The sequence below is a fragment of the Oncorhynchus masou genome, chromosome 16 (genome assembly GCF_036934945.1).
Source record: "Oncorhynchus masou masou isolate Uvic2021 chromosome 16, UVic_Omas_1.1, whole genome shotgun sequence".
In the NCBI taxonomy this organism is placed as follows: Eukaryota; Metazoa; Chordata; class Actinopteri; order Salmoniformes; family Salmonidae; genus Oncorhynchus; species Oncorhynchus masou.
This window is the reverse complement of record NC_088227.1, coordinates 22,739,760-22,766,495: the sequence shown is the minus strand read 5'-3', so window position 1 is coordinate 22,766,495 and position 26,736 is coordinate 22,739,760. Positions and strand designations below refer to the sequence as shown.

Genomic DNA, 26,736 nt, shown 5'->3' with positions numbered 1-26,736 from the left:
CTGAGACCTAAAGTAGCTGATTCACCTGAACAGTAGTAGCTGAGCTAGTTGCTTTCAATGTTTAGTGGCACTCAAGATTGTTTCAGTATGGTACATGGAAGTAGCAACACCATGTCACCACCAACCAATGAAATAACAGGCACAAATCAAACAATACAAATCATGGGGATGCAATTCCAAAGATAGCTGAGTCAGTTCGTCAAAGCACTGTCATGTTTATTTCTTATCAAGAGAGAAAAAAAGGACATGAAAAGCATCAGTCATAACTGTATGTCTCACTATGGTTACTTGAACATTTTCAAATGCGTTACTTTGATAATATGATACAGTAAAACATACTATAGACAGTTAGCATGTTGCTTCTGTGCTGACAGGACAGGATCAACTCTGAATTGACTTGTTGGCCATTGATAAAAACAAGCCAACATGGCACTTATTAGGGTTGAGTTACATACATAAAGGGACATGCACCCGCAAGTAAAAAGGGGGCATGCTATATCACATTTTACACAGCCATCCAAAAATCACCAATACAAAAGAAAGGTAGAGAAGTTAAGAGAGTGAAAGAAATAAAGACAAAGAGGTTTGGCACAAGAGAAGGGAAGGCCACAGTAACACTGGAGACTGAACAAGAGTCAACTATTCTGTTTCTTATAGACCACACATACACAGTCATGTGGGTAATCGCATAGAACATTTCTTAAAGCACTTTTTTTAAAGCCAGATAGAAGGAACAGTCTTTAGTATTTACAGAGAGGGCAGGACTATGTCATCTGAGTCCTGTGGGTTGAACTTGGGGAAGAGAGGCAGGGTTTAGAGGGGGGCGGGGCAGGTGTCTCACATGATGGCAGTCTCAGTGTGGAGCAAATAGGAGCAGAAAGATTGCTGCTTCAGGGCGGGGCTTGGGGTTCTTGCTATTGGGCTAGGAGTGCGTGCCAATGTGCTTGGGGGGTGGGAAATTGGGCCGGAGGGGGAAGAGATCAAGGCGGTGGGGGCACAGCAAGCCCACCTGGATGGAGGACGTTGATTAGCTGGACGAGCAGGACGAGAGAAGTTTCTTGTGGGGGTTGCTGAGAATGAGTCGGCTGGGCTCATCTGGAGAGAAACAATACAAGTTGGTCAGGTCAAGACTGTTTGTGTATGTGTGTGTGTGTGTGTCTGTATTTGCTATGCTTATTTCACCTGCTGTGTGTCCTGTCTGTAGGCAGTCTGTGCGGCTTGTGGGCAGGAGCTGAACTCGTGCTCAATGTCCAGCATATCCAGTAGCTCAATGAGTCCATTGTCCTTCTTCTGACCTGCAACTGGCCCTCCCCTCTGGATCATCTGAGCCCCAACATAGGATCCACTCAGGTTCCTGTAGTCCACTCTGAGTTCCCCAGGCTGGGGTGCAGGCCTCCTGGCCCTCTCCCCCTGGACCAGACCCATGTCTCTGTCTGCCCTTCCGAGAGCCCTTGCTTTGGGCTTGGGGCTGCCTCCTACCTGGGTCCTCCTCTGAACCCCTGCATGGAGTCCTTTAGGGTGAGCATAGCTAGCCATTGAGGTGCCTCTGCCCTCTCCCAGCTGGCTCCCTCTCCTAAAGTCTTTCACTGCCCCTCGTTCTTGGCTGCAATCCATCCTCGCTGTTAGCACGACGGAATCTGCTTGGCACTTCTGGACAGGCACGCGCCCAGTCGTCCTGCTGCCGCCCAGGCCTTTGTGCTGACAGATGGTGGTGGGGCACTTGTTCTCGGTAGGCACCTGGTTGGTCACCACACCAGTATCCGTGAGGGTTTTGCCCTCGTTTTCATGGAGCATGGCTCCAAACTTTCTGAGGACCGAGGGGCTACCACACTTCCTGTCCACAAGGACCCCAGGGGCATTGGACATCCTGTCCAGGGCTGGGGAGAAGGTGTCGGGAGGGGCCATCTGGGAGGTGGATCGGGGGGGTATGGGAGGACCTTCTCGCTGTCTGAGGGGGGGATTGGCCCCTGTGTTCTCCTTGTTAAGGTCCCTGCAAGGGGAACTCTTTCTGTGTGACACCCTGTTCTTCCTGTTCTCAGCCTCCTCGTCCGCAAACCGCACCTTACTAATCCTAAAACAGATCAACAAGCAAAAAATGTCATCAGTAAGATAACTAAAATAAGGAATTGCATAGGCGGATTGAACTCTCAAAATTAATTTTCTCAAAATGAACTTGACAAAATGATGTCAGTATGAAAGGTCTCTTACCTTTCATTCCCAACAGGCCTCCTCTTCATCTCATCCTGGTGTACAGACTGATCCTGGCTCCCTTTGGTGATCTCCTTCAGATGCTGAGAGAGAAGTGGGACAAGGGTTACCTGGGAGGGAAAATAATCAGTGAAGCAGAATAGTGCAAATAGCATAGACACAGTATATCAAATTCAGCTGTGCAGTCACACTGGCATGGCTGATGCAATTTCCAGTGGAGTATGAAGCCATGCCAGTTCTATGTAATCTATTTATATTCATATTCCTGAAAACAACCCTGCCTATCCCCTGCCCCTCCAGTGCTGGCAGACTTGAAGGAACCAAATCGGTGTAATCATTATGGTGTTGGCCCCATCTCGTCTTCCAATGAGCTAAGGGGAGATTCTACCACATATCAGATTTCTTCCCATCTGCAAACACCAAAGAGGTGAGTCATAGGATAAAAGTTGTTCCCGGATGGGGCTGCCTAATGACTGTAACCCTTAGTTACTGTAGCTACTCACATTGTTGATAGCCGAGTTGGTCTTCCGGGTCTTTCCGTGACCATGTCCAAGATAATCCTGCAACAAGTCTCCAAGTTCCACCGCACTGTTGCTAAGGGGATAACCATAGCCGCCATTCTTATGGTTGACAGGGTAGCCGTAACCGTTGGGGCCGTGATTAAAAGCACCTACAGCACTGGTGTGGTCCTTGGTGGCGTTGATGTGGCTGCCATACGGGTCACAGAAGCCATTGTCATGATGCCCACGGCCGCAATCAATCATCCTATCATTTTTGCCGTTGTCCATGGTGACATAATTTCCACCTCGACGAGCCTGCACCTCGTTGTAAAGCTGAAATATGCACATAGACATGATGATTATCAAGACTTTCACAACATGAACACAAGTTTTATACATACAACAATTCCTTACACTTACAACGTAGACGTATTCCAAAACACAAATGTCAATACAAAAGCACTGTATAGCAATATGTACACAAAACCCTTCTGTACGTATGACAATGTCAACCGGCCTTGTTTACGCAATCCCTCGCACCATGCCAAAACAGTTACACAACCCAACTATTTTCTATAATCTGCACCTCTGCTACTTCAGCTGGAGTGTGTGTGTGTGTGCTTCCTTTGCCATTCCAACCTTTAATGTGTTCATTAGTATCAACTTTCACAGTGTGTGTGGGTGTGTTCTGACTGTCTGTCAGCACATCACAGTTTAATTAGCTTGTTAACACGTGTCTGTGTCCTTAGTCCAGAAATGCATAGGGACGCAGGAAGGGGTGTGCTGCCAACAGTTTATTATAGGACACACACACAACCAGTTAAACACTCTTCAGGAACGACCAAGAGTGTGAGACGAGAAAGACATTATCTCAAAGTGAAAATATTCACAAGTATGTTCACACTACTGATGTAGTGAACCCCATGTCAGGTAATGTTACTCTACCTAGGATCTTGTTTGACCATGTCAGAACTGGGCTTGAACATGTTGGACAACATTTAGACTATCCCATGTATTTGGATCATGTTTTACTTTAGTTTGGACCACGTTGGACTGTATCTGACCGTGGTTGACCCCTCACCTCCTCTATCTTCCTCTGCATGTCCTGCAGCTGGTCCTCCCATTCCTGCATCTCTGAGTCGAAGCTGTCCAGAAGCTCCCCCCTCTCTGTTCCCCAGCCCCTTCCAGACCGCTTCAGACTCTGCTGTAGTTCGATAGCCTCCATTTTGGGCCACTTCCTGCAGCCGCTTCTTACTTCCTGTCACAAACTTCCTCTCTTTTTCTGTTTCAACTTCCTAGCGTCTTTCTGTCTTGATGGGGTCACCAACGTGTGGAAATGTTGGCAGAAAACTGCAAAGGGGGAGAGAGAGCGAGAGAGATGATTATTGTGGACGATAAGACATGGGAGAACTAGAGGACATTAGCCATGTGTACATCAACCAATAAACAAAGGGTCGCAATATGCATTTAGCAGATTTCATGGAAAGATTCAAGCAATTGGCACATTCCAATCTTTCACATCCTGTAGGCCAGATATTTTGGGCAAGCCCTCCCATTCATGTGATAAATTATCATATGTAAATATGAAATGTCATAGACTACAAATTTTAAGATTAGATCCCTCTCGAGTCAGTTGTTAACCAAATGTGTCATTTATTTTTCAATTGAAAACTAGGCAAGTCTGATGCCAAAAAATAAAGGAAATTCTTGCCTACTTCACCCATATTTTCTTCAATTTTATCAAAAAAAGTAGTGTGTAGTTCCAGTAGTTAGCTACACAACTACCTGGCAAAAAAAGCAATTAACTACTGAAAACACTACCAAGATTTTAATTTAGTTCAACTACCACCAAGCTATTGCAAAATGTAGTTAAACTATTACATGTAGTTTACTACCCCAACTCTGCTCGTGACAACTTCACTGTTTGGCTCTTGGTTACCATCCCCTCTGCTCCAACCCTTCTCTTAGTCTGGGTACCAGTCTTTTCAGCTAACATTCATTTGGCAAATGATATGACTGGCAAGGAGTGGAATGGTATAGCTGATCAGAGACGGCAACCAGACTACCCTTCCCTATGTCCTTCAACATTTTCTATACTGGAATTTGGTATACATCTCAACTTCGGGGGCATGCACATATCCGGCAGCCATTACCCATTTTAACGTACATGCATTCCTCATTTTTCAAATGTTCACACATTATGCACAATGGGCATTTCTGCCCTCAGTGTCAACGCTAAAAGATAAGGTCATTGCCTGCATGGCTGACTCGGCTTGGCTGCATGGCCGACTCACCACTAGAAAATTGACCATATGCCACACAATATTGGCATGGCTTTCACGTGTTTCCGTAGGCCTATCGCTGCAGTAATATATTACAGTGCATCCAGTACATTTTTACAAGGGAGATGATTTGCTACCAACGAATGTTATAGATTAAGTGCGTTTACCCTCTCGACAGTACCGAACACCAACGTAAGAGTACGGATATATTTATAAAACCTGTAAATATGCATTGTAAACTTGGGAGGGAGGGCGGAAGAGAGAGAGAATAAATGTGCATGGCGTATGTTTTTATATTAATAGGTGTCTAATAAAGAAATCCACACAAGGCCAAATGCAACCGATTTGGAGGTGTGTAGAAAAAGGCACAGGTTGATTAAATGTGACCCAAACCAAGCCCACAGTGGATCTGCAAGGTTATATTTTACCTCTGTCCAATGATTATGTTCATAGAAGCCAAAGTTGTAGAGATGATCAATTAGCCTTATGGGTAAAACAATGCGTACAACAAAACTTAATGGAACGCTCTATATATTTCCACAAAATAAAATATTAACTTCTGAGTGTGGCCTTACCTGGCTGTGCAATATCTACCTTGAAGATTTTATTGCCAATCGCTGGCGGTATATTGCAGTGGCATATACTTATAATAGCAGAAAATTAATCCAGATTTTAGTCTAGTCAAGGTCTTCACAGTGACCCTCTCTTTAGCTCGTAAACTGTGTGTCTGTCTGCCCGGTGGCGGTTCTGCTCCCCTCTTCCACAGCTCTCCCTTTCGGTTGCCTCCACTCTATTACGTAAAGACGCGCGGATTGACACTCCTAGGCAGCGGGGTTAAATCCGGAGCAGGTGCCTTTTTCCCCCAGGGTAAACAACTTCTGTTCCAGAGGGGGACCCTGCCTTTATAGTGCGCCTGGTATTTACACCGCGTCACTGGGGCCAGGATCAAGTATGATAATGTCAAATGTATTCTAGCACGACTGTCTTCACCACCATCCTGTCTATAATTACAAAGCAATGGAGAGAGGGAAAGTGTTTACATAGCTATTTTAGCTGCCGTTCTCTGAGCCAATTGGCACCCCTGTTGCTACTCCGCTTTGGGGTGCTTGGCAGATTTCGTCTTGTGACTCCAAGCTACTCGTAATTGTTTACAATTTATAATGTCAAAATGTAGACTACCGATATGTGACAACTGCGCTAATATTTGGATTTGAAAGGCTACGCCGCAAAACTGGATGTCTGGCGCGTTGGCATGTACTTTGATCCTATTTCACCACTATTTTACAGTTTCTTTGTTTTCATATTCTCAATTGCTGTTGGTGAAGGTTGCACAATATCACCGCTCGCGTCATTCGATCCCTGCTAGGTTCTGACCCAAATAGATTACTGACACTTGTCGACATAAACAAGAAGCGTTGCAAAACGCATCTGATCGCTCAAAACCAAAATATATTTGGTGTGGATATGAATGTGGGAATCCTCAGACTAAGGTAATATGAACCATTTGTGTGACCGTGTTTTTGACTTAAATCTATTGGTACGATGTCCAGGAGACATACGGTTTTTTGGTACGATGTCCGGGAGTCATACGTTTTTCCTCAGTATAGGAGCTAGCCTACTGAATGTCTACTCATTCCTCGTTAATTTACCACAATTAGTATGGTGACAGGAAGGAGAGAAAACACATTTGTTCTTACCTTTTTAAGGTAAAAGCAGCATAATCGTTGATTAATGTAGACCTATAGGCTAAATCTGAAAAAGACTACAACACAGCACTGTTACAAAATAAGATGTTGTTAGGGGCAAACACCATTCAGCTGCATTGTCACTATTATGTTTGTTTACAATTCCTATCTACTAGGCTACCTGATGTGGTGGCCTACCTTCATGGCTAATGGGTTTGATTTTGGAATTGGGCAAAACAGGTGTCATTAGCTTACTCACCTTTACTTGGGGGTGATGAAGGAAGTGGTGGGTAGTGGGTAATGTAGTCTCCAGTGTTGAACAATAAACATACTGTAAATCCAGTTGTGTGACTGTGGCCTGTGCTTGAATAGGGAGGCTCCTGTGCATTGACCTTGACAACCAATGTAAAAATCAACAGAAACAAACAAACAAAGGATGTGGCTATGCTATTGAGGCGGGATCACAGGACGAAGAAAAGGGTAAACAGAAAGACAAGTTTAAAGATGGTGGCATAGGAGAGGGAGGAGAATAAGACGAGTATGAGGATGAGTAAAATGATGGGCTGAAACATCTGGGCAGAGGAAGAACAGAACGTGAGTGTCAACGGAGGAGAAACGAGAGGGAAAATAGGGTCAGAGAAAGAAGGAAAATAGATTCAGCAGAATATTCAATGGTCAGGGACAAGTGAAAAGACTATGGTGATACAGCCAAACCATATCTGAAAGTGGCTTATGGCCAGGTCGGCATGTCTCTTTAATTAAAACACACACACACACACAGAGTAATAGTCTACAATAAGATTACAGCACGGCTGCTTAGACTTACAGAGAACCACATGCTGCTAAAGCTGGACCTCATTCTACACCTCAAATACAGAGACCCAGCCTGTATCAATAAGAAATGGATAGAAGGCTAACGTGTCTGGTCTTTTCTGGCTTATGAACACACACACACACACACACACACACACACACACACACACACTTACCGACAGTGGTTCCTCCTCCCTGTCCTCAGGTTTGGGCACCTCCAGTCTGTCTATGAAGCCCTGTAGCTCCTTCCTGAAGGCCTTCATCTGGGCATTGATCCTGTACAGCAGCTCATGCTCCCTGATCCTACCCCCCTCATCCTCCTCCTCACCCCCGCTGCCTCGCCCGTACAGGTCACCATTGGAAACGTACACCCGCGCCTCTGCGATGATGGTTGCTGTGTCGGCAATTAACCGGTCGATGGTCCTGCCAAGACGCTCCGCCTCCACCCGGATGTCGATCATCTGCTGGCGATCCCGTGGGCTGCGGGGCAGGAAGCGGGCGGCGACCTCTGGGGGCGGTGTGTAGAGACCTCGGGTGGGTGTGAGGCAGCGGGTTTGGTTCCGCACCTCATCTGAGTCACTTTCCCCGCCCACTGGGCCCTCGCGTTTGCGGTGCGGGGGCAGGATGCGGGAGGAGGAGGAGTCATCATCACTCTCGCGCTGCACGGTTGGGCCGGTCCCACCCGCGTCACTGTCTGCATCGCTGTCCCGGGGGCTTGTGCACCCCCTCAGGGCCAGGTGGGAGGCCAGGTCGTAGCGCTGCATGTTGGAGAGCAGAACACGGTTCTCATACTGCAGCTGCATCACCTGGGGAGAGAGAAGAGGACAGGATGAAGGAGGCATGCTTTGTTTATGACCATATATTTTTTGCTTAACATATACCATACTTTCAATGTATGTTATGTCACAGAAATAAAGAGGGAAAAGCATCCCACCTTCCCGCTGAGATCGTTAATCTGTAGCCGGGCCGTTTTCAGTTCTTCCTGCAGTGCATCTGCCTTCTCTGTGCTTAGTCCTCCTCCTCCTGCCACCCCTCCTCCATGCCTCGCTCCTCCCTCGTGGGTCCCAGCCTTAAACCTGAGCTTGTTGAGTTCTCCCATCACCCTCTTGTTGTGATCCTCAGCGTCTGCCAGGTTCCTCCTCAGTAACTCTGCCTCGTCCTCCACCAGCTGCAGCTGCTGCCTCAGCTCTGTCATGGCCTCCCCATGGCCTCGGCCCCGGCCCACCCCTACCCTGCCCACAGCCCCGCCACCGGACCCCCCTTCTCCCTCTCCTTCTCCCCTGAGGTCGTCCAGCTCGGCCCTCAGTCCCCGGTTCTCCACCTGGAAACACATGACATGCAAAACATTTGATCAGTTATGTTATGAATCACTAGCATCCTCTCTCTGAAAGCAGCTTCTGAACCGAACTAACAGAAATGCTTGGAACCGTTGTGTTCCCAAGTGCAAACTTATTTCCTGGTCTCTTTGATGACATACATCATACAACCTACATCAAACCCTCTGCATCACTTCCTGTCTCTCTCACCTCCAGCTCCACAATCTTTCTCCCTAGGATGTTAGCCTCCTCCTCCACAAGACGCAGACGCAGCTTCAGCTCGGACTCACGGGTGCTGGGGGGTCCCCCGGCCTCACCCTTGGGGTGGGGGCTGTCTAGATCCCCGTAGAAGGAGCGGTACTTTTGTAGCTCCGCCTCCAGACGGTCCTTTTCCTTGTCGATCTTAGCTGTCTTCTTCCTCATCAACACGGCCTCCTCCTTGATGAAAGCAAGCTGACACTTGAGGTCCTCATTGTGGTCCTGAGAGGGGGAAGTGGAAGGAAGATTTCAGATGTATAGACACAACTCTCGCTGGTGTTTGCAACAAAATCACTTTTTATTTATTTCTAGGATAAAACCATTTCATGTTGAGCCCACACCTCTGTTGGGGTCTGGGCAGACTTCTTGTCAGACCGTTGAACCTCCTTGCTTCCTCTTCTCTTCTGTGACTGTTAGGAATTGAATAACAGAATAAACCTATGTAATATGTATTATAGCAATATATGTGCTATATAGATTATATAGTGCACTGTGGGTGTGTGCTCTTACCTCCTTGACTTTGTCCAGCTCATTCTGAAGGGCCTGTTTGGTCACCTCCACCTCAATGAGTTTCTGCCTCAGTTTCTCATTCTCGTCCTCTGTCTTTGTACGTTTCTCCTCCACATTCTCCAACTCATGGTGGAGCCTCACAGACACATCCTTCGCTACCTGCATTAGACAGAATCAGGGACATTGATTAAAAGTTGATTGAATCAATTATCTCGGTGAGTGGACAGCGCATCAACTAACTAAATAAATGAGTTTAAATATCAAGCCTCCCTCCCTCCCTCCCTCCCTCCCTCCCTCCCTCCCTACCTTCAGGTCCTGCTCCAGGCTCCTCAGTAGTTCCTCGTCGATCTCTCCCGTCTGGGCATAGCGCAGCTTCTTCCTCTCAGCCTTCCGCAGTCGGTACTGGAGGATCCGGCAGTTCTTATTGGCTCGCTCCAGTTCACGCCTCATTTCCTGCAGCTGGCACGTGTCCTCCTCGTAGAAAGTGTCACGCATCTCGTCCATCTCCGTCCTCATCTCCTCGATCTCCGTCTGGGACATCAATAGGAGTGATCAGTCAGTCAGGCACTACAGGGTAGTAGTAGCCTACAGGGTACGTGGGGCTCATGCTTTAGTGTTATTGGTGTGGAGTGTTTCGGGCCTCAGAACATGATGTAATTGGATAAGGACAAACCAATCTGAACTGATCAATAGGGTCATCATTACAGATGTAGGATCTTAATTTGATCATCTTGTTGCTGGAGAACTGTCCTGCTGTGCAGGAAATGCAAAATATGTCCTGTATTTGAGGTTTAAAAAGGCTTCTAAAGTTTGTAATTTCCACTTTGAAATGTCAGACTTGATTATGCCTTATGTAAAATGTATCAACCCATACAAAAAGGTCCATTAATTATAATCCACATAACAATTCACATTTCCTGTTGCTGCAGAATTATTTTCCTGCTGTAGCAAACCGGCTCAAATTAAGATCCTACATCTGTATGTCAATCAATGATTAGAAGTAGGCTAAACACAGGATGGTGCTTTTTATTGTTCTGAATAGGGAGGAAGGGTTTGGCTTGTGTAAGCTATAGGCCTACCTAAATCATATAGCTTTCGCAAGCATCAATAACAAACCAAGGGAAGTAGACACATTTCTACATCAGTTCTTTGTAATGCTATGGAAAGAATAATAATTGTTCAGTTAGACTACTTGTGGGATAAAAAAAGATGCTTGCTTCATTGTATCAACATACAGTTTTCCAGTATAGGCCTAATGATAAATCTTGGAGAATATGCCTTGTATAACGGCAGCAATACTAACTCAGTTGCAGTGTTATCATCAAACACGAAATAAGTCTACCTTTTCACTTAGGCCTACTATGTATAATAGTTAATTAAGAATGCATTAAATGCATTATATGAGCATAGGGCTATGTCAGTGCCAAACTTTGGGCAATATGCCTGATTTCACAATGAACCTTATCAAACAAAAAGTGGTCCATACCAACAATGTGTTTGCATACATTGAACATAATGAATTGTACGTCAGTGACGCCAAACCTTGAGATCTTCATTCTCATCCACCAGTCTCTCCAGCTCGTCCTCCGGGCCCTCGTCTTGCTGTGTCACGGGTTCCGCCTCTATGGCCTCTGTAGCCGGTTCCGTCTCGGCCGAGGCCTCCGCGTCCGGAGCCCTTTCTGCCTTGGTGTGCATCTTACTGCCGCTTCTCTTCAGTTTCTTATGTAGGTGGAAGTGGATGAGTTCAGTCTGCAAGCAACCCCCGCTCCACAGACCAAGGCCCGGCACACAGCCCACGTATTCCCCGCTTCTATTCCTGCGGCAGCCTGCTGATGCTGCCACTGCCTCCCCTCCCCGCTTCTTCGCTTTCCCTTTCACCGAACCCGCAGTGCTGGAGCCGTCTGACCGGTATGACCCAATATGTTGGGAAGACTCGCCTTTGAGGCAGGATAAACGTAACGAGGAACGACGGGTTTGAGAATCTATCGGCTGGTGAAATATCTCCTCCGTACCTTCCTCTCTGCTAGCATCCGCCTTCTTTGCATTGCAATTGACAGCATCGGTTTCAGCACCATCCGAGTGAAAAGCTTCCACGTCGCATTTCTCGATCTCCTTCTCCCTTACGACAGCGGTCCTAAGCCCCTCGTTTTCCACCTTATTCCTCGACCCTCCTTTGGAAACTATATTTTTGGATCTACTGGAGGATTTCTGGGCCGGTTTTGGGGCGCATTCCCGGCTTTTGGTCGGCGAGGGAGCCCGATGCAGCCTCGCTGTGCTATTGTCTGATGCTGCCACTGGAAAATCCGCAGCGCCGCTTGCGGCAGAGTTCGTCGTGTCATCCATCAGACGTCCACCTGACGTTTCCACTCGCCCATCTCAAAGTATGATTTTACTATTATTTATGGAAATAATAAAACCTTAATATTAATATAAGTATTGATATGGCCTATTATCCTTTAGATAAAATGAAAAAGATACAATGAAATATGATGGTCAACCGGTTCCACAATTTATAGGCCTACTATAAATAGAAAGTCTGGGTGAAATGAACTAAATCTCGTAGCCTATGCTGCAAATGAGATATGACGTCTGCAGAGTGACATTGCAATAGTAGTTTTGACTTTAAAAAAAACAAGGTCAATAGAATCTAACTTATAGACTGGATAAGGAGGCTATTATTCTGTATCTAGTGATACAAGATATACAATTAAATGGGTTTCTACTTCTATAGTGAGTTTTGTAAAGTGCTGTAACTTTTGTTCAATAAAAAATAAACATTCGTTAATAAATTAGGCTACAAACAAATATTTCCATGCATTTTCTGTAAAATGTCCTACCAAAAACGTGTTATTTTATTTAGGCTTCTTACCGCAAGAGACAGTGCAGTTTCAGCCCAGCGCTAGTGGGCTGGAGAGATGCTGACACAAGGTACCACCAGGCACTGCAGGGGCACGACTAGCCACACAGTATTCATGACGTGTGATTTTAACGTCAAACCAGGAAACAAACATTTGAATATCTTTCTCCAGGCCCATTGTAAAGGACCCATTGTAGCCTTTAGTTACTGTCTTAAAAATATACATATTTAACTAGGCAAGTCAGTTAAGAACAATTTCTTATATAAAATGATGGCCTACACTGGCCAAACCCGGATGAAGCTGGGCCAATTGTGTGCTGCTCTATGGGACTCCCAATCACAACCGGATGTGATGCAGCCTGGATTCAAACCAGGGATTGCAGTGACTCCTCTTGAGATGCAGTGTCTCTAGACAACTGCGCCACTCCGGAGCACCACTACACTACATCCACACAACTTGAAAAACATCCACACAATGATTAGGCTATAGTTATTGTTTTGTTTTCAAATAAATTATTTTTCCAAATCGCTACAATCTTCTGACCTGGGAACAGCATACTCTTTGACCAATCAAATACAAAGATTGAGAAAAGGAAACCAGTAGGCCTAGTACTACTAGAAGTTCAAGAACTCAGGAACCCATATTTTGCATGCAATGATTTGTGGTGGCCATGGGAGGGTGGTCTCCACCCATCTATCAGCACCATCATAAAGGGCTCATCTGTGCTGTGTAGACAAGGTACCACCAACTGACTGTATCAACTAACTCAGATATAATGAGGGTTGTCATAAGCGATAGTGAGTGGCTGGCTGGCTGGCTGGCTGGCTGGCAGGCAGGCAGGCAGGCAGGCTGGCTGGCTGGCAGGCAGGCAGGCAGGCAGGCAGGCTGGCTGGCTGGCTGGCTGGCTGGCAGGCAGGCAGGCAGGCAGGCAGGCAGGCAGGCAGGCAGGCAGGCAGGCAGGCAGGCAGGCAGGCAGGCAGGCATTCCATATTACAACCTATGTGTTGTGATAATTGCATTGTTTGCTCTATAACCTCTTAGTTCATATGCCTTTCCACCGCTACATATTGGCCTAAGCAGAGTGAGGTGGGTGGGGTCTCTTGGGCGCATGCTCATACACAATTCTTTTGGGGGTCTAATAATAAAGATGTAATTTAGCATTAAAAATCAATTAGGCTACCGTTTAATGTGGCATGAACACAACCAGTCAGGATGTTTTCAACTGATTGTCAAACAAATCACTTTAAAAAGTAGGTTACCTGTGGATGTTCTCCACTCCAAAATCTGGAATCTCGGGAAATGCACTGTAAGTGTAGGCCTATGTAACATTTTCTAATGTTTCGCCGTGAAAACAGTGCTTATGGGCACACAAATCCAAAATAATGTAAACATATGCCATTGCAAATTCGATTGCTTCTAACCGAAAGAGTCAACTATAGGCCTACTGTCATTAACGTATAGCCTACTTGTTGGATGGATTGGATGCACATTGGTGTCTAGCTGTAGGCTAGTTGTATAGTGATATTGTCGACCATCATCAGTTGATCCAGAAAAGAAAACTAATACTCCGGACGGCACGGAGAACACCAATACCCAGCGTACCTGAAAAAAACTTTGAGCGCTCTGAACAGCTGACTGACAAAAGCAAACAATGATAAATCACAGATAGCCTAAATCTAATGCATTGGAATAAAGGCACAGCCATTTTTTTTTATCAGGGACTCATGGGAAACAAATGGTGAAAATTAGGAAGTACAAATAGAAATATATGCGTTTTAAAGGAGCTCAGCTGAGGCCGAAATTCAGCACTACTGAGTGGACAGCGCAGCTGTATAGCCAGCTATAGAATTCTACAGTAGGTCTACCATTCGTTGACAGGGAGACGTTTTGTGCAGCAAAGTAGAAATAAATGGTTTAAACCATGACAGAGAGGTGGGGGTGTTTGTTTATTTTGAAAGCTTTTTTATTTTCATATTTACCTCTGTAAAACATTTTTACCCATGCATTTTAAACAAATGGAAGAATGGTTAAATTGGCATTATTTATGTTGAACCTTTATTGCATCTAGGGGAGTTAATTTCTAATTCAGGGGAGCTGAGTCCCCCACCTGCTCCCCTATCATTCGATTCCCTGGGCTTAAAGCAGACAATACGAATGCACAGTGGCAGAATAAATTCAGCCACACCTTTGTTTCATCACAAACCAGAGAGCAACCTCTGTCAGGTGAAGTCCACAAAGCAAATTGAATGTCATAAACAGTTACATGACCTACAGCATGGTCAACCAAATGAATGTTTCCTACATATGTGTTTGTGTGTGTGTGCATGCGTGCATTGTGCAAGTAGAAAGAAACATGTTGAGTCACCCTACTTGTAGAGAAATGCCAATGCCATCCTCCTCTCTTTCATGTTGATGAAACGTCTATGACTCTGTCATACAGTACACACTTTTAGTTTTTGTTGTCCTAGGCTACCTGTCAAAAATGCTTGCTCGCTATCCTAACTTTCTTTCATGGGCAAAAATGAGCCGTATAGTTAACATTAGCCTACTACATCTAGATACATATTGAACTTCCATCCTCTCAAGCCGGGGGCACAATGTTTGGATTTATGGTTGGATTAGAATCACCGTTATAATCATTGGCCAGTACAGAGAATTAAGTAAAACCACAAGTCCAAATTTCTATATCCATCCATGGCTAATTTAGGAAAGGGACAATTTTAGCTAGCTAGCTAGCCACCAGAGGACAACAAGATGCAATAATAAAACATTTCTGTCAATAACGTTTTGCTTTTGATGTGATTGGTGGGAAGCCAAATCCATATGGGCTTCCATTGACGTGTTTTAAAAATTCTTCAAACTCTGTCAAGTTGGTTTTTGATCATTGCTAGACAGCCACTTTCAAGTCTTTCCATAGATTTTCAAGACGATTTAAGTCAAAAATGGAACTAGGTCACTCAGGAATATTCAACGTCATCTTGGTAAGCAATTTCAGTGTATATATGGATTTGTGTTTCAGGTTATTGTCCTGCTGAAAGGTGAATTTGTCTCCCAGTGTCTGTTGGAAAGCAAACAGATCAAGGTTTTCGCTAGGACTTTGTCTGTGCTTAGCTTTATGCCATTTATTTTTATCCTGTAAAATTCCCTAGTCCTTGCAGATGACAAGCATACCCATAACGTGATGCAGCTTGAAAATATGAAGAGTAGTACTCAGTGATGGGTTGTACCCCAAACATAACGTGTTGTATTCAGGACATAAAGTTATTTTTTGTGTGTGGTTTTACATTAGTGCGTTATTGCAAACAGGATGCATGTTTTGGAATATTTGTATTATGTACAGGCTTCGCTCTTTTTTTCACTCTGTCATTTAGGTTAGTATTGTGGAGTAACTACAACGTTGTTGATCCATCCTCAGTTTTCTCCTATCACAGCCATTCAACTCTGAAACTGTTTTAAGTCACCATTGGCCTCATGGTTAAATCACTGAGCGGTTTCCTTCCTCTCCACAACTTTGTTTACGAAAGACACCAGTATCTTTGTAGTGACTGGGTGTTTTGATACACCATCCAAAGTGTAATTAATAGGTGCTCCCAAGTGTCGCAGCGGTCTAAGGCACTGCATCTCAGTGCTAGAGGTGTCACTACAGACCCTGATTCGATCCCGGGCTGTATCACAACCGGCCGTGTTCGGGAGTCCCTTAGGGCGGTACCCAATTGGAAATATGTTTACCCATCTACCAATAAGTACCCTTCTTTGCGAGGCAATGGAAAACCTCCCTGGTCTTTGTGGTTGAATCGGTGTTTGAAACTTTACAGATAATTATATGTGTGTGGGGTACAGAGATGAAGTCGTCATTCAAAAATCATGTTATACCAGCCAGGTCACCCTGTGATACAAGTCAGTATTCAATGTCCATTCATGTCTGAGAATGTTGGGAGATGAAGTGGAAACCTTAACCATTCGGAGTTAATGCCTAAAGTTAGACTGTGAGAGCTTGTAGTGTTAAACACTTAGCATCTGCCTGATCCTAATGGTTCCATGTTCGAATCCAATGATATAAAGTTGGTTTTGATCTTTTTGTATTGAGTCTATCCCAAACCTTTACCAGTCAGAGGTCATGCCCAACCTTAATCATTTGGAGTTAAAGCCTGAACTTAACCCTAACCTTAAAAATTGCGAGTTAAATGAAAATAATCATAAATGTAAACTATGTGAGTACACACACCAGGGATTACTAGGGTGAGTACACTGAGCAGTTGGGAAAAACTCATAATATGCATTTAGTGATTGAATTAAACCAAAAATAAACTATGAGCGCTCTGAACAGCTGACTGACAAACCAAACCATTTTTTGCTCAATTACTGACTGTAAGTGAGCGGAGAGTGAACTGAGTGGTCATGTCGTAATCCCTGGTGTGTTTGTGTTCATATGACACAGACGTTTGTCAACCTGATCGAGTCCTTGTAGTAGGACATTCAGTGATGAGCTTTGGCTTCAGCTACTGTCAACAGTGTATAGTAAAATGGATATCAAACATTAAGATCTGTATTGAAGTTACAAAACCTCTAGGGCTTAGACATCATTCAAATCAAATTTGGTTACATTGCATGTGTGTACGTACTGTCATGACGTTGGCCTGAGTGGGGGAGGTTTATGACCCCCATAAATACCTTTCACTTGTTCCTCTCTCTACTCTACCAATGTGACTACTGAAAATCCCTTTGTTAACATAGAGAGTCTGGTGACATCAAAAGATGGGAAACGGAACCATATTTCGGTCATCCAACCAGTTAAAAATATGTGTTGGGACTTAATGAAAATGATGTCAGATCAGTTGGCGTCTGAGACATGATTACTGATGATAGGACGACATAAACTGTATCTTGGAAAATCTACACATTCTAGTTATCAGATTCACATGGAATTGTTGTGCAATTTAAATATTTAAATATGAAACTATTTGTGAAAAGATGAAATTTAATTTTTAGCTTCTTAATGAGAGAATGGTTTGTCAGAAGAACACCACTCTGCTCACTCAGAGGCCCCGCCCAAGTGAACAGACATTGGTTCTGTAGTAGACATACATAAAGCCCTTGATAAAAATATAACTTTCTGTTCCGAGGACGTTAGGGCGACGATCCTACGTTAAAAGGGCTCAGATAATAACCTGTTCCAAGGACGTGTGGACTTGAGGTCCCCACGTTGAAAGGACAAAGACCACCTTCAGAACTAAGCCAACCTCAGCAAGAATCTAACGAAATCAGCATCTAATTTCAATGTGAAGGTGATGACCTACACGCCGGAAGGATGAATTTCGACTATACCAGCCAGAATATAGCATGAGCATATAGCATGTCAACTTGGTATGAATTTGAACCCTTATTCACTAAAGAAGTGATACCTCCTAGCCGTCGCGTTAGCGCAGCAACTGTAGACGTGGGCTAGGAGAGGACAGACAGAGTATGTGTTCTACCGAAAGACAACGGTACTACCAATATCCATTCTACCATCAGACATTCTTCAAAGGACAACCCGGCCTCCCATCTAAGACCAACCGATCGAAGTGCAGCTCAGAGTAAATATTTATTGCATTTTCCTTTTTCAAATGGGCGGTTATTTAGAAAGCATAAGATTCTGTATTTATGATAGTATAGCTTCTCCCTTTGTTACTCAGTCTTCCCGCTCTTTCACTCAAACCCAACCCCCTATCTTTGTGTAACCAGCCGTCGTATCTGTTCCGTCCACCAGGGACGTTTTGTTTGTGACATAATAAAGTCCATCAATGTATGATTCATTCTGTGTATGTGTAATTTTGTGTGATTAGTTAAGTACAGTGGAGAGAACAAGTATTTGATACACTGCCGATTTTGCAGGTTTTCCTACTTAGAAAGCATGTAGAGGTCTGTAATTTTTATCATAGGTACACTTCAACGGTGAGAGACGGAATCTAAAACAAAAATCCAGAAAATCACATTGTATGATTTTGAAGTAATTAATTTGCATTTTATTGCATGACATAAGTATTTGATCACCTACCAACCAGTAAGAATTCCGGCTCTCACAGACCTGTTTGTTTTTCTTTAAGAAGCCCTCTTGTTGTCCACTCATTACCTGTATTAACTGCACCTGTTTGAACTCGTTACCTGTATAACAGACACTTGTCCACACACTCAATCAAACAGACTCCAACCTCTCCAAAATGGCCAAGACCAGAGAGCTGTCTAAGGACATCAGGGATGAAATTGTAGACCTGCACAAGGCTGGGATGGGCAACAGGACAATAGGCAAGCAGCTTGGTGAGAAGGCAACAACTGTTGGCTGCAATTATTAGAACATGGAAGAAGTTCAAGATGACGGTCAATCGCCCTCGGTCTGGGGTGCGAGAAATTGCCAAGAAACTGAAGATCTCAGACAACGCTGTGTAATACTCCCTTCACAGAACAGAGCAAACTGGCAATAACCAGAATAGAAATAGGAGTGGGAGGCCCCGGTGCACAACAGATCAAGAGGACAAGTACATTAGAGTGTGTAGTTTGAGAAACAGATGCCTCACAAGTGCTCAACTGGCAGCTTTATTAAATAGTACCCACAAAACACCAGTCTCTACGTCAACAGAGAAGAGGAGACTCTGGCCTTCTAGGCAGAGTTGCAAAAACAAATCCATATCTCAGACTGGCCAATAAAAAGAAAAGATTAAGATGGGAAAAAGAACACAGACACTGGACAGAGGAAGGTTGAAAAAAAATGTTTATGGACAAACAAATCTCAGTTTGAGGTGTTCGGATCACAAAGAAGAACATTCGTGAGATGCAGAAAAAATGAAAAGATGCTAGCCAGTTAGCTTCGTAGCTACCTACTGTAACTTAGACAAAAATGTTTGAAAATTATTGCAGTTGTGTTGTTAGTAATTTCCAGATGGAGAAATGCCAGATCGGTCTGCAATAACTACCATTAAATAACTGAGATTTGTGTCTACAGTGATGGTTGTTCGCTGCTTGCTCTGTGACGTAGCTTATAGCTATAGTATAGACAGACTTAAATTTCCCTTTCTACAGTGGCCTTATGTGGAGTGGAACAGAGCCACTAAACCAAGCAGTTGCCAGAAATATATTACATCTGTTGTGATAAGACTTACCATTGAGAATGAATAGGAAAAGTTAAGGCAAGTTAAGCTTTATTAAACTCAGCTAAAAAAGAAGCGTCCCTGTTTCATGACCCTGTCTTTCAAAAATAATTAGTAAAAATACAAATAACTTCATAGATCTTTGTTGTAAAGGGTTTAAACACTGTTTCCCATGCTTGTTCAATGAACCATAAACAATTTATGAACATGGACCTGTGGAACGGTCGTTAAGACACTAACATCTTACAGATGGTAGGCAATTAAGGTCACAGTTATGAAAACATAGGACTCTAAAGAGGCCTTTCTACTAACTCTAAAAAACACCATAAGAAAGATGCCCAGGGTCCCTACTCATCTGCGTGAACGTGCCTTAGGCATGCTGCAAGGAGGCATGAGGTCTGCAGACTTGGCAAGGGCAATAAATTGCAATGTCCGTATTGTGAGATGCCTAAGACAGTGCTACAGGGAGACAGGGCGGACAGCTGATCGTTCTCGCAGTGGCAGACCACATATAACGACAACTGCACAGGATCGGTACATCCGAACATCACACCTGCGGGACACGTACAGGGTGGCAACAACAACTGCCCGAGTTACACCAGGAACGCACAATCCCTCCATCAGTGCTCAGGCTGTCCACAATAGGCTGAGACAGGCTGGACTGAGGGCTTGTAGGCCTGTTGTAAGGCAGGTCCTCACCAGACATCACCGGCAACAATGTCGCCTATGGGCACAAACCCACTGTCACTGGACCCGACAGGACTGGCAAAAAGTGATCTTCTCTGACAAGTCGCGGTTTTGTTTCACCAGGGGTGATGGTCGGATTCGTGTTTATCGTTGAAGGAATGAGCGTTACACCAAGGTCTATATTCTGGAGCAGGATCGATTTGGAGGTGGAGGGTCCGTCATGGTCTGGGGCGATGTGTCACAGCATCATCAGACTGAGCTTGTTGTCATTGCAGGCAATCTCAACGCTGTGTGTTGCAGGGAAGACATCCTCCTCCCTCATTTGGTACCCTTCCTGCAGGCTCATCCTGACATGACCCTCCGACAATGCCACCAGCCATACTGCTCATTCTGTGCGTGATTTCCTACAAGACAGGAATGTCAGTGTTCTGCCATGGCCAGCGAAGAGCCCGGATCTCAATCCCATTGAGCATGTCTGGGACCTGTTGGATCGGAGGGCTTGGGCTATTCCCCACAGAAATATCAAGGAACTTGCAGGTTCCTTGGTGAAAGAGAGGGGTAACAGCTCACAGCAAGAACTGGCAAATCTGGTGCAGTCCATGAGGAGGAGATGCACTGCAGTACTTAATGCAGCTGTGGCCACACCAGATACTCACTTTTGATTTTTGACCCCCCCCCCCTTTGTTCAGGGACACATTATTCCATTTCTGTTAGTCACGTGTCTCTTAGTCACGTGTCAGTTTATATCTCAGTTGTTGAATCTTGTTATATTCATACAAATATTTACACATGTTAAGTTTGCTGAAAATAAACACAGTTGACAGTGAGAGGATGTTTGTTTCATTGTTGCTGAGTTTATACCCGGCTCCCACCCCAAAGTCACGCAGCGCCTCTTCGCTACCTGCAGCCGTGCTTGGACATCTCACTTCAGAATTAGACATTCATTTTCTTACACATCAAATGTTGAAGTTGTTCCAAACGGCATTAAGGTAATTGTGCCCCTATTTCAGGAGAGGAACGACATGAATGGCATTTCGGCTCTACTCTCTGCTGAGACCGATCCGGCCCCAGCAGTGCAGGCCCAGCTCTAACAGTGGTCTTCCCTGCAGGCTCCCCTTTGGCACCAGCTCCTGCCATGACTAAAGAGGAATGTAGAGTTTCTGCTGGATACAGGTAATTCAAATTATATCACACACATACTCATTCTGTCTCACACACACACTCACACACACACCACACCACACCACACCACACCACACCACAACACACACACACACACACACACACATAACACTAATGCCCCCCCCCCCCCCCCCCCCCCCCACAAAAAGGACAGGTCAAGGGCAGGCAGAGGTCAGTGTTCCAGATCATAGTCCATAAGGTACAGAACAGCAGGCAGTCTTGGGGTCATGACAGGCAGAATGGTTCAAACGTGGGAAAACTCGAAAACAGGAACTAGACAACGACAGGAGCAAGGGGAAAACCGCTGGTAGGCTTGACGAACAAAACGAACTGGCAACAGACAAACAGACAACACAGTTATAAATACACTGGGGATAATGGGGAAGATGGGCGACACCTGAAGGGGGAGACAAGCACAAAGACAGGTGAAATAGATCAGGGTGTGACAATATAGGTTACTGTATAGGAAAGGCTTAGTCATTCAAATTATATTGGCCCTCTGTTTCAGATCTGCCAAGCACACCTTTGCTAGCCACACTACCACTGCCCTTGACAACTTTTCCACTGGGCCCCATCAAGAGATGAGGTTGCCTCTTCATCTTGCACCACGGCCGATGGACAGAGCCCATTACAGCTGCCAGTGATGGGCTCCTGGCCAAGCACCACGGGCGGAAGAGATCCTGATGCATGTGGATCTGCTCTGCTCTTAACACCAACCCAGAGAAGCTCCTAGAGACACACAGCTATGGCATTATGTTACTGCAGAGAGTGAAATGGTCAGTGTGCCAGTCACGTCCCCTGTCACCTGCACTTACACAGCAGAATGCCTCAACAATTCAAGGATGCCATTTGAGGATTTTGCTGCTGCTGCCTTGTTTAAATGGGAGCTGGAGGCCTTAAAACAGATGGAGGCAGTGAGGAAGGAGAAAACAGAGGAAAGAGAAAATCCTCAGAGCAGCATCCCTCCAACCGTCTGCACAGGCCCTGCCTCCGGCCGCTGAAACAAGGCCCCAAATGCCGTCTGCACTGGCCCTTCCATGAGCCTCTGAAACAAGGCCCCAACAGCCCTCACACCCATGCCGGCTTTCCTGGACTGGAAGAAAATATCTACTGCCGAGCCAAAGTATTTTCCCTGTATCTGGCACTGGGCATTAGTAGGAGCTTCAACAGTCTCCCTTTCATGAGACTGAAAAGTAGATATGGATGGTGTAGACTTTACAAACACATACACATAAATAAATAGGAGCTGAAAATCTATTTCAAATGATGGAAGGGGTTTGGACTTGTTTCATTTTTATTTATTTCACAGTCCATTCTTTACGATTACTGTACATACATTGATGCATATAACTATATATATTATTATGAATTGCTGTTTGGTGTAAATGTTGGACAAATACCAACATTTTGTTCTAATTGTGATGAATATGTCTTCTATTATAAACCAATTTCTATAGTTGGTGTGTGAATGTTTGTTGTACAAAGGATTGTGGTCCAGCACTACCATAAATATGCCTTTGTTTTACATTGAGGTTTAATTGAGGTTTAAAAAAGGTTTAAAAAATAATGATTTAACCTGTCTCCTCCCCTTCATCTCCACTGATTGAAGTGGATTTAAGGTGAATTCAATAAGGAATCATAGCTTTCACCTGGATTCACCTGGTCAGTCTATGTCACGGAAAGAGCAGTTGTTCCTGATGTTTTGTACACTCAGTGTATATCGCTTGTGAGTATGGGTGTATGGGTAGGCAGGGTAGCCTAGTGGTTAGAGTGTTGGACTAGTAACCGGAAGGTTGCAAGTTCAAACCCCTGAGGTGACAAGGTATAAATCTGTCATTCTGCCCCTGAACAAGGCAGTTAACCCACCTTGTTCAGGCTGTCATTGAAAATAAGAATTTGTTCTTAACTGACTTGCCTAGTTAAAAATGTGTATGTCAAATGTCAACACCTTTGCATGCATCAGCTGTTCCGGACGACTGTGTGATCACGCTCTCCGTAGCCGACATGATCTTTAAAGGGTCAACGAGGCCGCAGGGCCAGACGGATTACCAGCATACTGGCAGGTGTCTTCACTGACATTTTCAACATGTCCCTGATTGAGTGTGTAATAACAACATGTTTCAAGCAGACCATCATAGTCCCTGTGCCCAAGAACACAAAGGCAACCTGCCTAAATGACTACAGACCCGTAGCATTCACGTCCGTAGCTATGAATTGCTTTGAAAGGCTGGTAATGGCTCACATCAACACCATTATCCCAGAAACCCTAGACCCACTCCAATTTGCATACCACCCAAACAGATCCACAGATGATGCAATCTCTATTGCACTCCACACTGCCCTTTCCCACCTGGACAAAAGGAAAACCTACGTGAGAATGCTGTTCATTGACTACAGTTCAGCGATCAACACCATAGTGCCCTCAAAGCTCATCACTAATCTAAGGATCCTGGGACTAAACACCTCCCTCTGCAAATGGATGCTGGACTTCCTGACGGGCCGCCCCCAGGTGGTGAGGGTAGGTAGCAACACATCTGCCATGCGGATCCTCAACACTGGAGCCCCTCAGGGGTGCGTGCTCAGTCCCCTCCTGTACTCCCTGTTCACCCACAACTACGTGGCCAGGTACGACTCCAACACATCATTAAGTTTGCAGATGACACAACAGTGGTAGGCCTGATCGCCGACAATGATGAGACAACCTATAGGGAGGAGGTCAGAGACCTGGCCGGGTGGTACCAGAATAACAGCCTATCCCTTAACGTAACCAAGACTAAGGAGATGATTGTGGACTACAGGAAAAGGAGGACCGAGCATGCCCCCATTCTCATCGACATGGCTGTAGTGGAGCAGGTTGAGAGCTTCAAGTTCCTTGGTGTCCACATCACCAAGAAATAGAACGGTCCAAACACACCAAGAGAGTCGTAAAGAGGGCACAACAAAGCCTATTCCCCCTCAGAAAAGTAAAAAGATTTGTCATGGGTCCTCAGATCCTCAAAAGGTTCTACAGCTGCAACATCAAGAGCATCCTGACTGGTTGCATCACTGCCTGGTACGGCAAATGCTTGGCCTCCGACCGCAAGGCACTACAGAGGGTAGTGTGTACGGCCCAGTACATCACTGGGGATAAACTGCCTGCCATCAAGGACTTCTACACCAGGCGGTGTCAGAGGAAGGCCCTAAAAATTGTCAAAGAACCCACCCACCCCAGTCATAAACTGTTCTCTCTACTACCGCATGGCAAGCAGTTACCTGGAGCGCCAAGTCTAGGACCAAAAGGCTTCTCAACAGCTTTTACCCCCAAGCCATAAGACTCCTGGCTACCTGGACTATTTGCATTGTGGGTGGGGCCTATTCCTGAGGGGGAATAGGCTTTGTCGTGCCCTCTTTACGACTGCCTTGCATTGTGTCCCGCCACCTGCCACCCACCACCCGCCAACCCCTCTTTTACGCTACTGCTACTCTGTTTATTATATATGCATAGTAACTTTAACCATACCTACATGTACATACTACCTCAATTAGCCCGACTAACCGGTGCCTGTATATAGCCTCACTACTGTTATAGCCTCGCTACTGTTATAGCCTCGCTACTGTATATAGCCTCGCTACTGTTATTATTCACTGTCTTTTTACTATTGTTTTTTATTTCTTTACTTATCTATTGTTAACCTAATACCTATTTTTTACTTAAATTGCACTGTTGGTTAGGGCCTGTAAGTAAGCATTTCACTGTAAGAAGTACACCTGTTGTATTTGGAGCACGTGACAAATAAACTTTGATTTGATTTGATACAGGGTCAGTTATTTTGTTCATCCTCCTAATAATGAAGGCTAGAATTGAGTAGGCAATCTGATCCTAGATCTGTGGTTAGGAGGTAATGTGAGTTCAGAGCAGTGCTGGTGCTGGTGCAGTACAGGTTATGGTGACCTATGTTAAGTGACCCTGATGGAAAGCCATGGCCTACTGCAATCCTCTTAGAGCTCGGCATAGATCCCGCTGTATCCCCTGGGAGGACAAACACCTCTAGCCTCTACACACTCATCACTTCATCCTCTCCTCCATCCCGGAAATATAGTTAGAGGGGGAAGGGGTTCACGTGAAGTTGCAGTGGTGTGAGTCAGTGTAGTTTGTAAGTTTATAAAGACAGTCAAATGTGGCAGTGATAATGGAGAAGGTAAGAGGATGGGGCAGTGTATTGAGGACATGCTAGAGAAAACCAATGGCGATAGTGGAGGAGGCTGGTGATAGGAGCTATAGGAGGACGGGCTCATTGTAATGGCTGGAATGTAATCAATGGAATAATACCAAACACATCCAACACATGGAAACAGCGTGTTAGCCTGGCACAGGAGAGGGTCATCCGGTGTGTGTGTGCGTTGCATACTGTATGTGGAGTTGTGTGTGTTACTATGTGTGAATGTTGCATACTGTTCTCTCTGAGTTTGTATATATATATATATATATATATATATATATATATATATATATATATATATATATATATATATATATATATATATATATATATATATACATATACACTGAGTGTACAAAACATTAGGAACACCTTCCTAATATTGAGTTGCATCCCATTTTGCACTCAGAACAGCCTCAATTCTTTGGGGCATGGACTCTACACGGTGTTGCAAGCGTTCCACAGGGATGCTGGCCGATGTTGACTCCAATGCTTCCCACAGTTGTGTCAAGTTGGCTGGATGTCCTTTGGGAGGTGGACCACTCTTGAAACATATGGTAAAGTCTTGAGCGGGAAAACCCAGCAGCGGTGCAGATCTTAACACTAACTGGTGCGCCTGGCACCTACTTCCATACCCTGTTCAAAGGCACTTACAGTAAATATTGTGTCTTGCCCATTCCCCCTCTGAATGGCACACATACGCAATCCATGTCTCAATTGTTTCAAGGCTTAAATATCCTTATTTAATCTACACTGATTGAAGTGGATTTAACAAGTGACATCAATAAGGGATCACAGCTTTCAGCAGATTCACCTGGTCAGTCTGTGTCATGGAAAGAGCAGGTGTTCCTAATGTTTTGTGAACTCAGTGTACTATATTCATACCAGTATGCATGTATGTACATACTGTATATGTGAGTGTCAATGTCCCAATGGAAGATTACAGAAGACTCCTCTTTTCCACAGTGACATGAATTCCTCGGTTAACTAGCTGTGTGACGTGGACATAAGCTCTTTTACAGCTAAAGCCAATTTACCCCCCCCCCCCCCCCAGATTACAATAGAGCTGTCTGGCCAAGCCCCAGAGACACAGGCCTCTCTTCCTCTCCGTTAC

The 26,736-nt window shown here is 44.9% G+C and overlaps 2 protein-coding genes and 1 long non-coding RNA gene across 5 annotated transcripts; 1 reads left to right on the top strand and 2 right to left on the bottom strand.

Annotated features, from left to right (window-relative positions):
* Window positions 1-199: 199 nt before the first annotated feature.
* LOC135557689 (uncharacterized protein KIAA0408-like) lies at window positions 200-6,914 on the bottom strand. 3 transcript variants are annotated; one of them, XM_064991206.1, is made up of 6 exons: window positions 6,688-6,914; window positions 3,790-4,058; window positions 2,712-3,041; window positions 2,209-2,318; window positions 1,183-2,071; window positions 200-1,095 (listed from the first exon to the last, which is right to left on the bottom strand). In XM_064991206.1, exons 2-6 carry the CDS (start codon window positions 3,931-3,933, stop codon window positions 838-840), a joined length of 1,731 nt encoding a protein of 576 aa, XP_064847278.1. In that variant the 5' UTR covers window positions 3,934-4,058; window positions 6,688-6,914; the 3' UTR covers window positions 200-837. The 3 variants fall into 3 exon arrangements, with proteins under 3 accessions (XP_064847278.1, XP_064847280.1, XP_064847279.1); XM_064991208.1 differs by having other exon boundaries at window positions 2,209-2,291; XM_064991207.1 differs by lacking the exon at window positions 6,688-6,914 and adding an exon at window positions 5,566-5,954.
* Window positions 6,360-25,193, top strand: LOC135557690 (uncharacterized). The gene is made up of 3 exons (XR_010458248.1): window positions 6,360-6,480; window positions 21,252-21,414; window positions 21,932-25,193. It is a non-coding gene; the product is annotated as an uncharacterized LOC135557690 (long non-coding RNA).
* Window positions 6,978-11,924, bottom strand: LOC135557688 (microtubule cross-linking factor 3-like). Its single transcript, XM_064991205.1, has 8 exons — window positions 11,115-11,924; window positions 9,879-10,103; window positions 9,573-9,731; window positions 9,404-9,472; window positions 9,015-9,284; window positions 8,423-8,809; window positions 7,665-8,294; window positions 6,978-7,247 (listed from the first exon to the last, which is right to left on the bottom strand). Exons 1-8 carry the CDS (start codon window positions 11,913-11,915, stop codon window positions 7,137-7,139), a joined length of 2,652 nt encoding a protein of 883 aa, XP_064847277.1. The 5' UTR covers window positions 11,916-11,924; the 3' UTR covers window positions 6,978-7,136.
* Window positions 25,194-26,736: the final 1,543 nt, after the last annotated feature.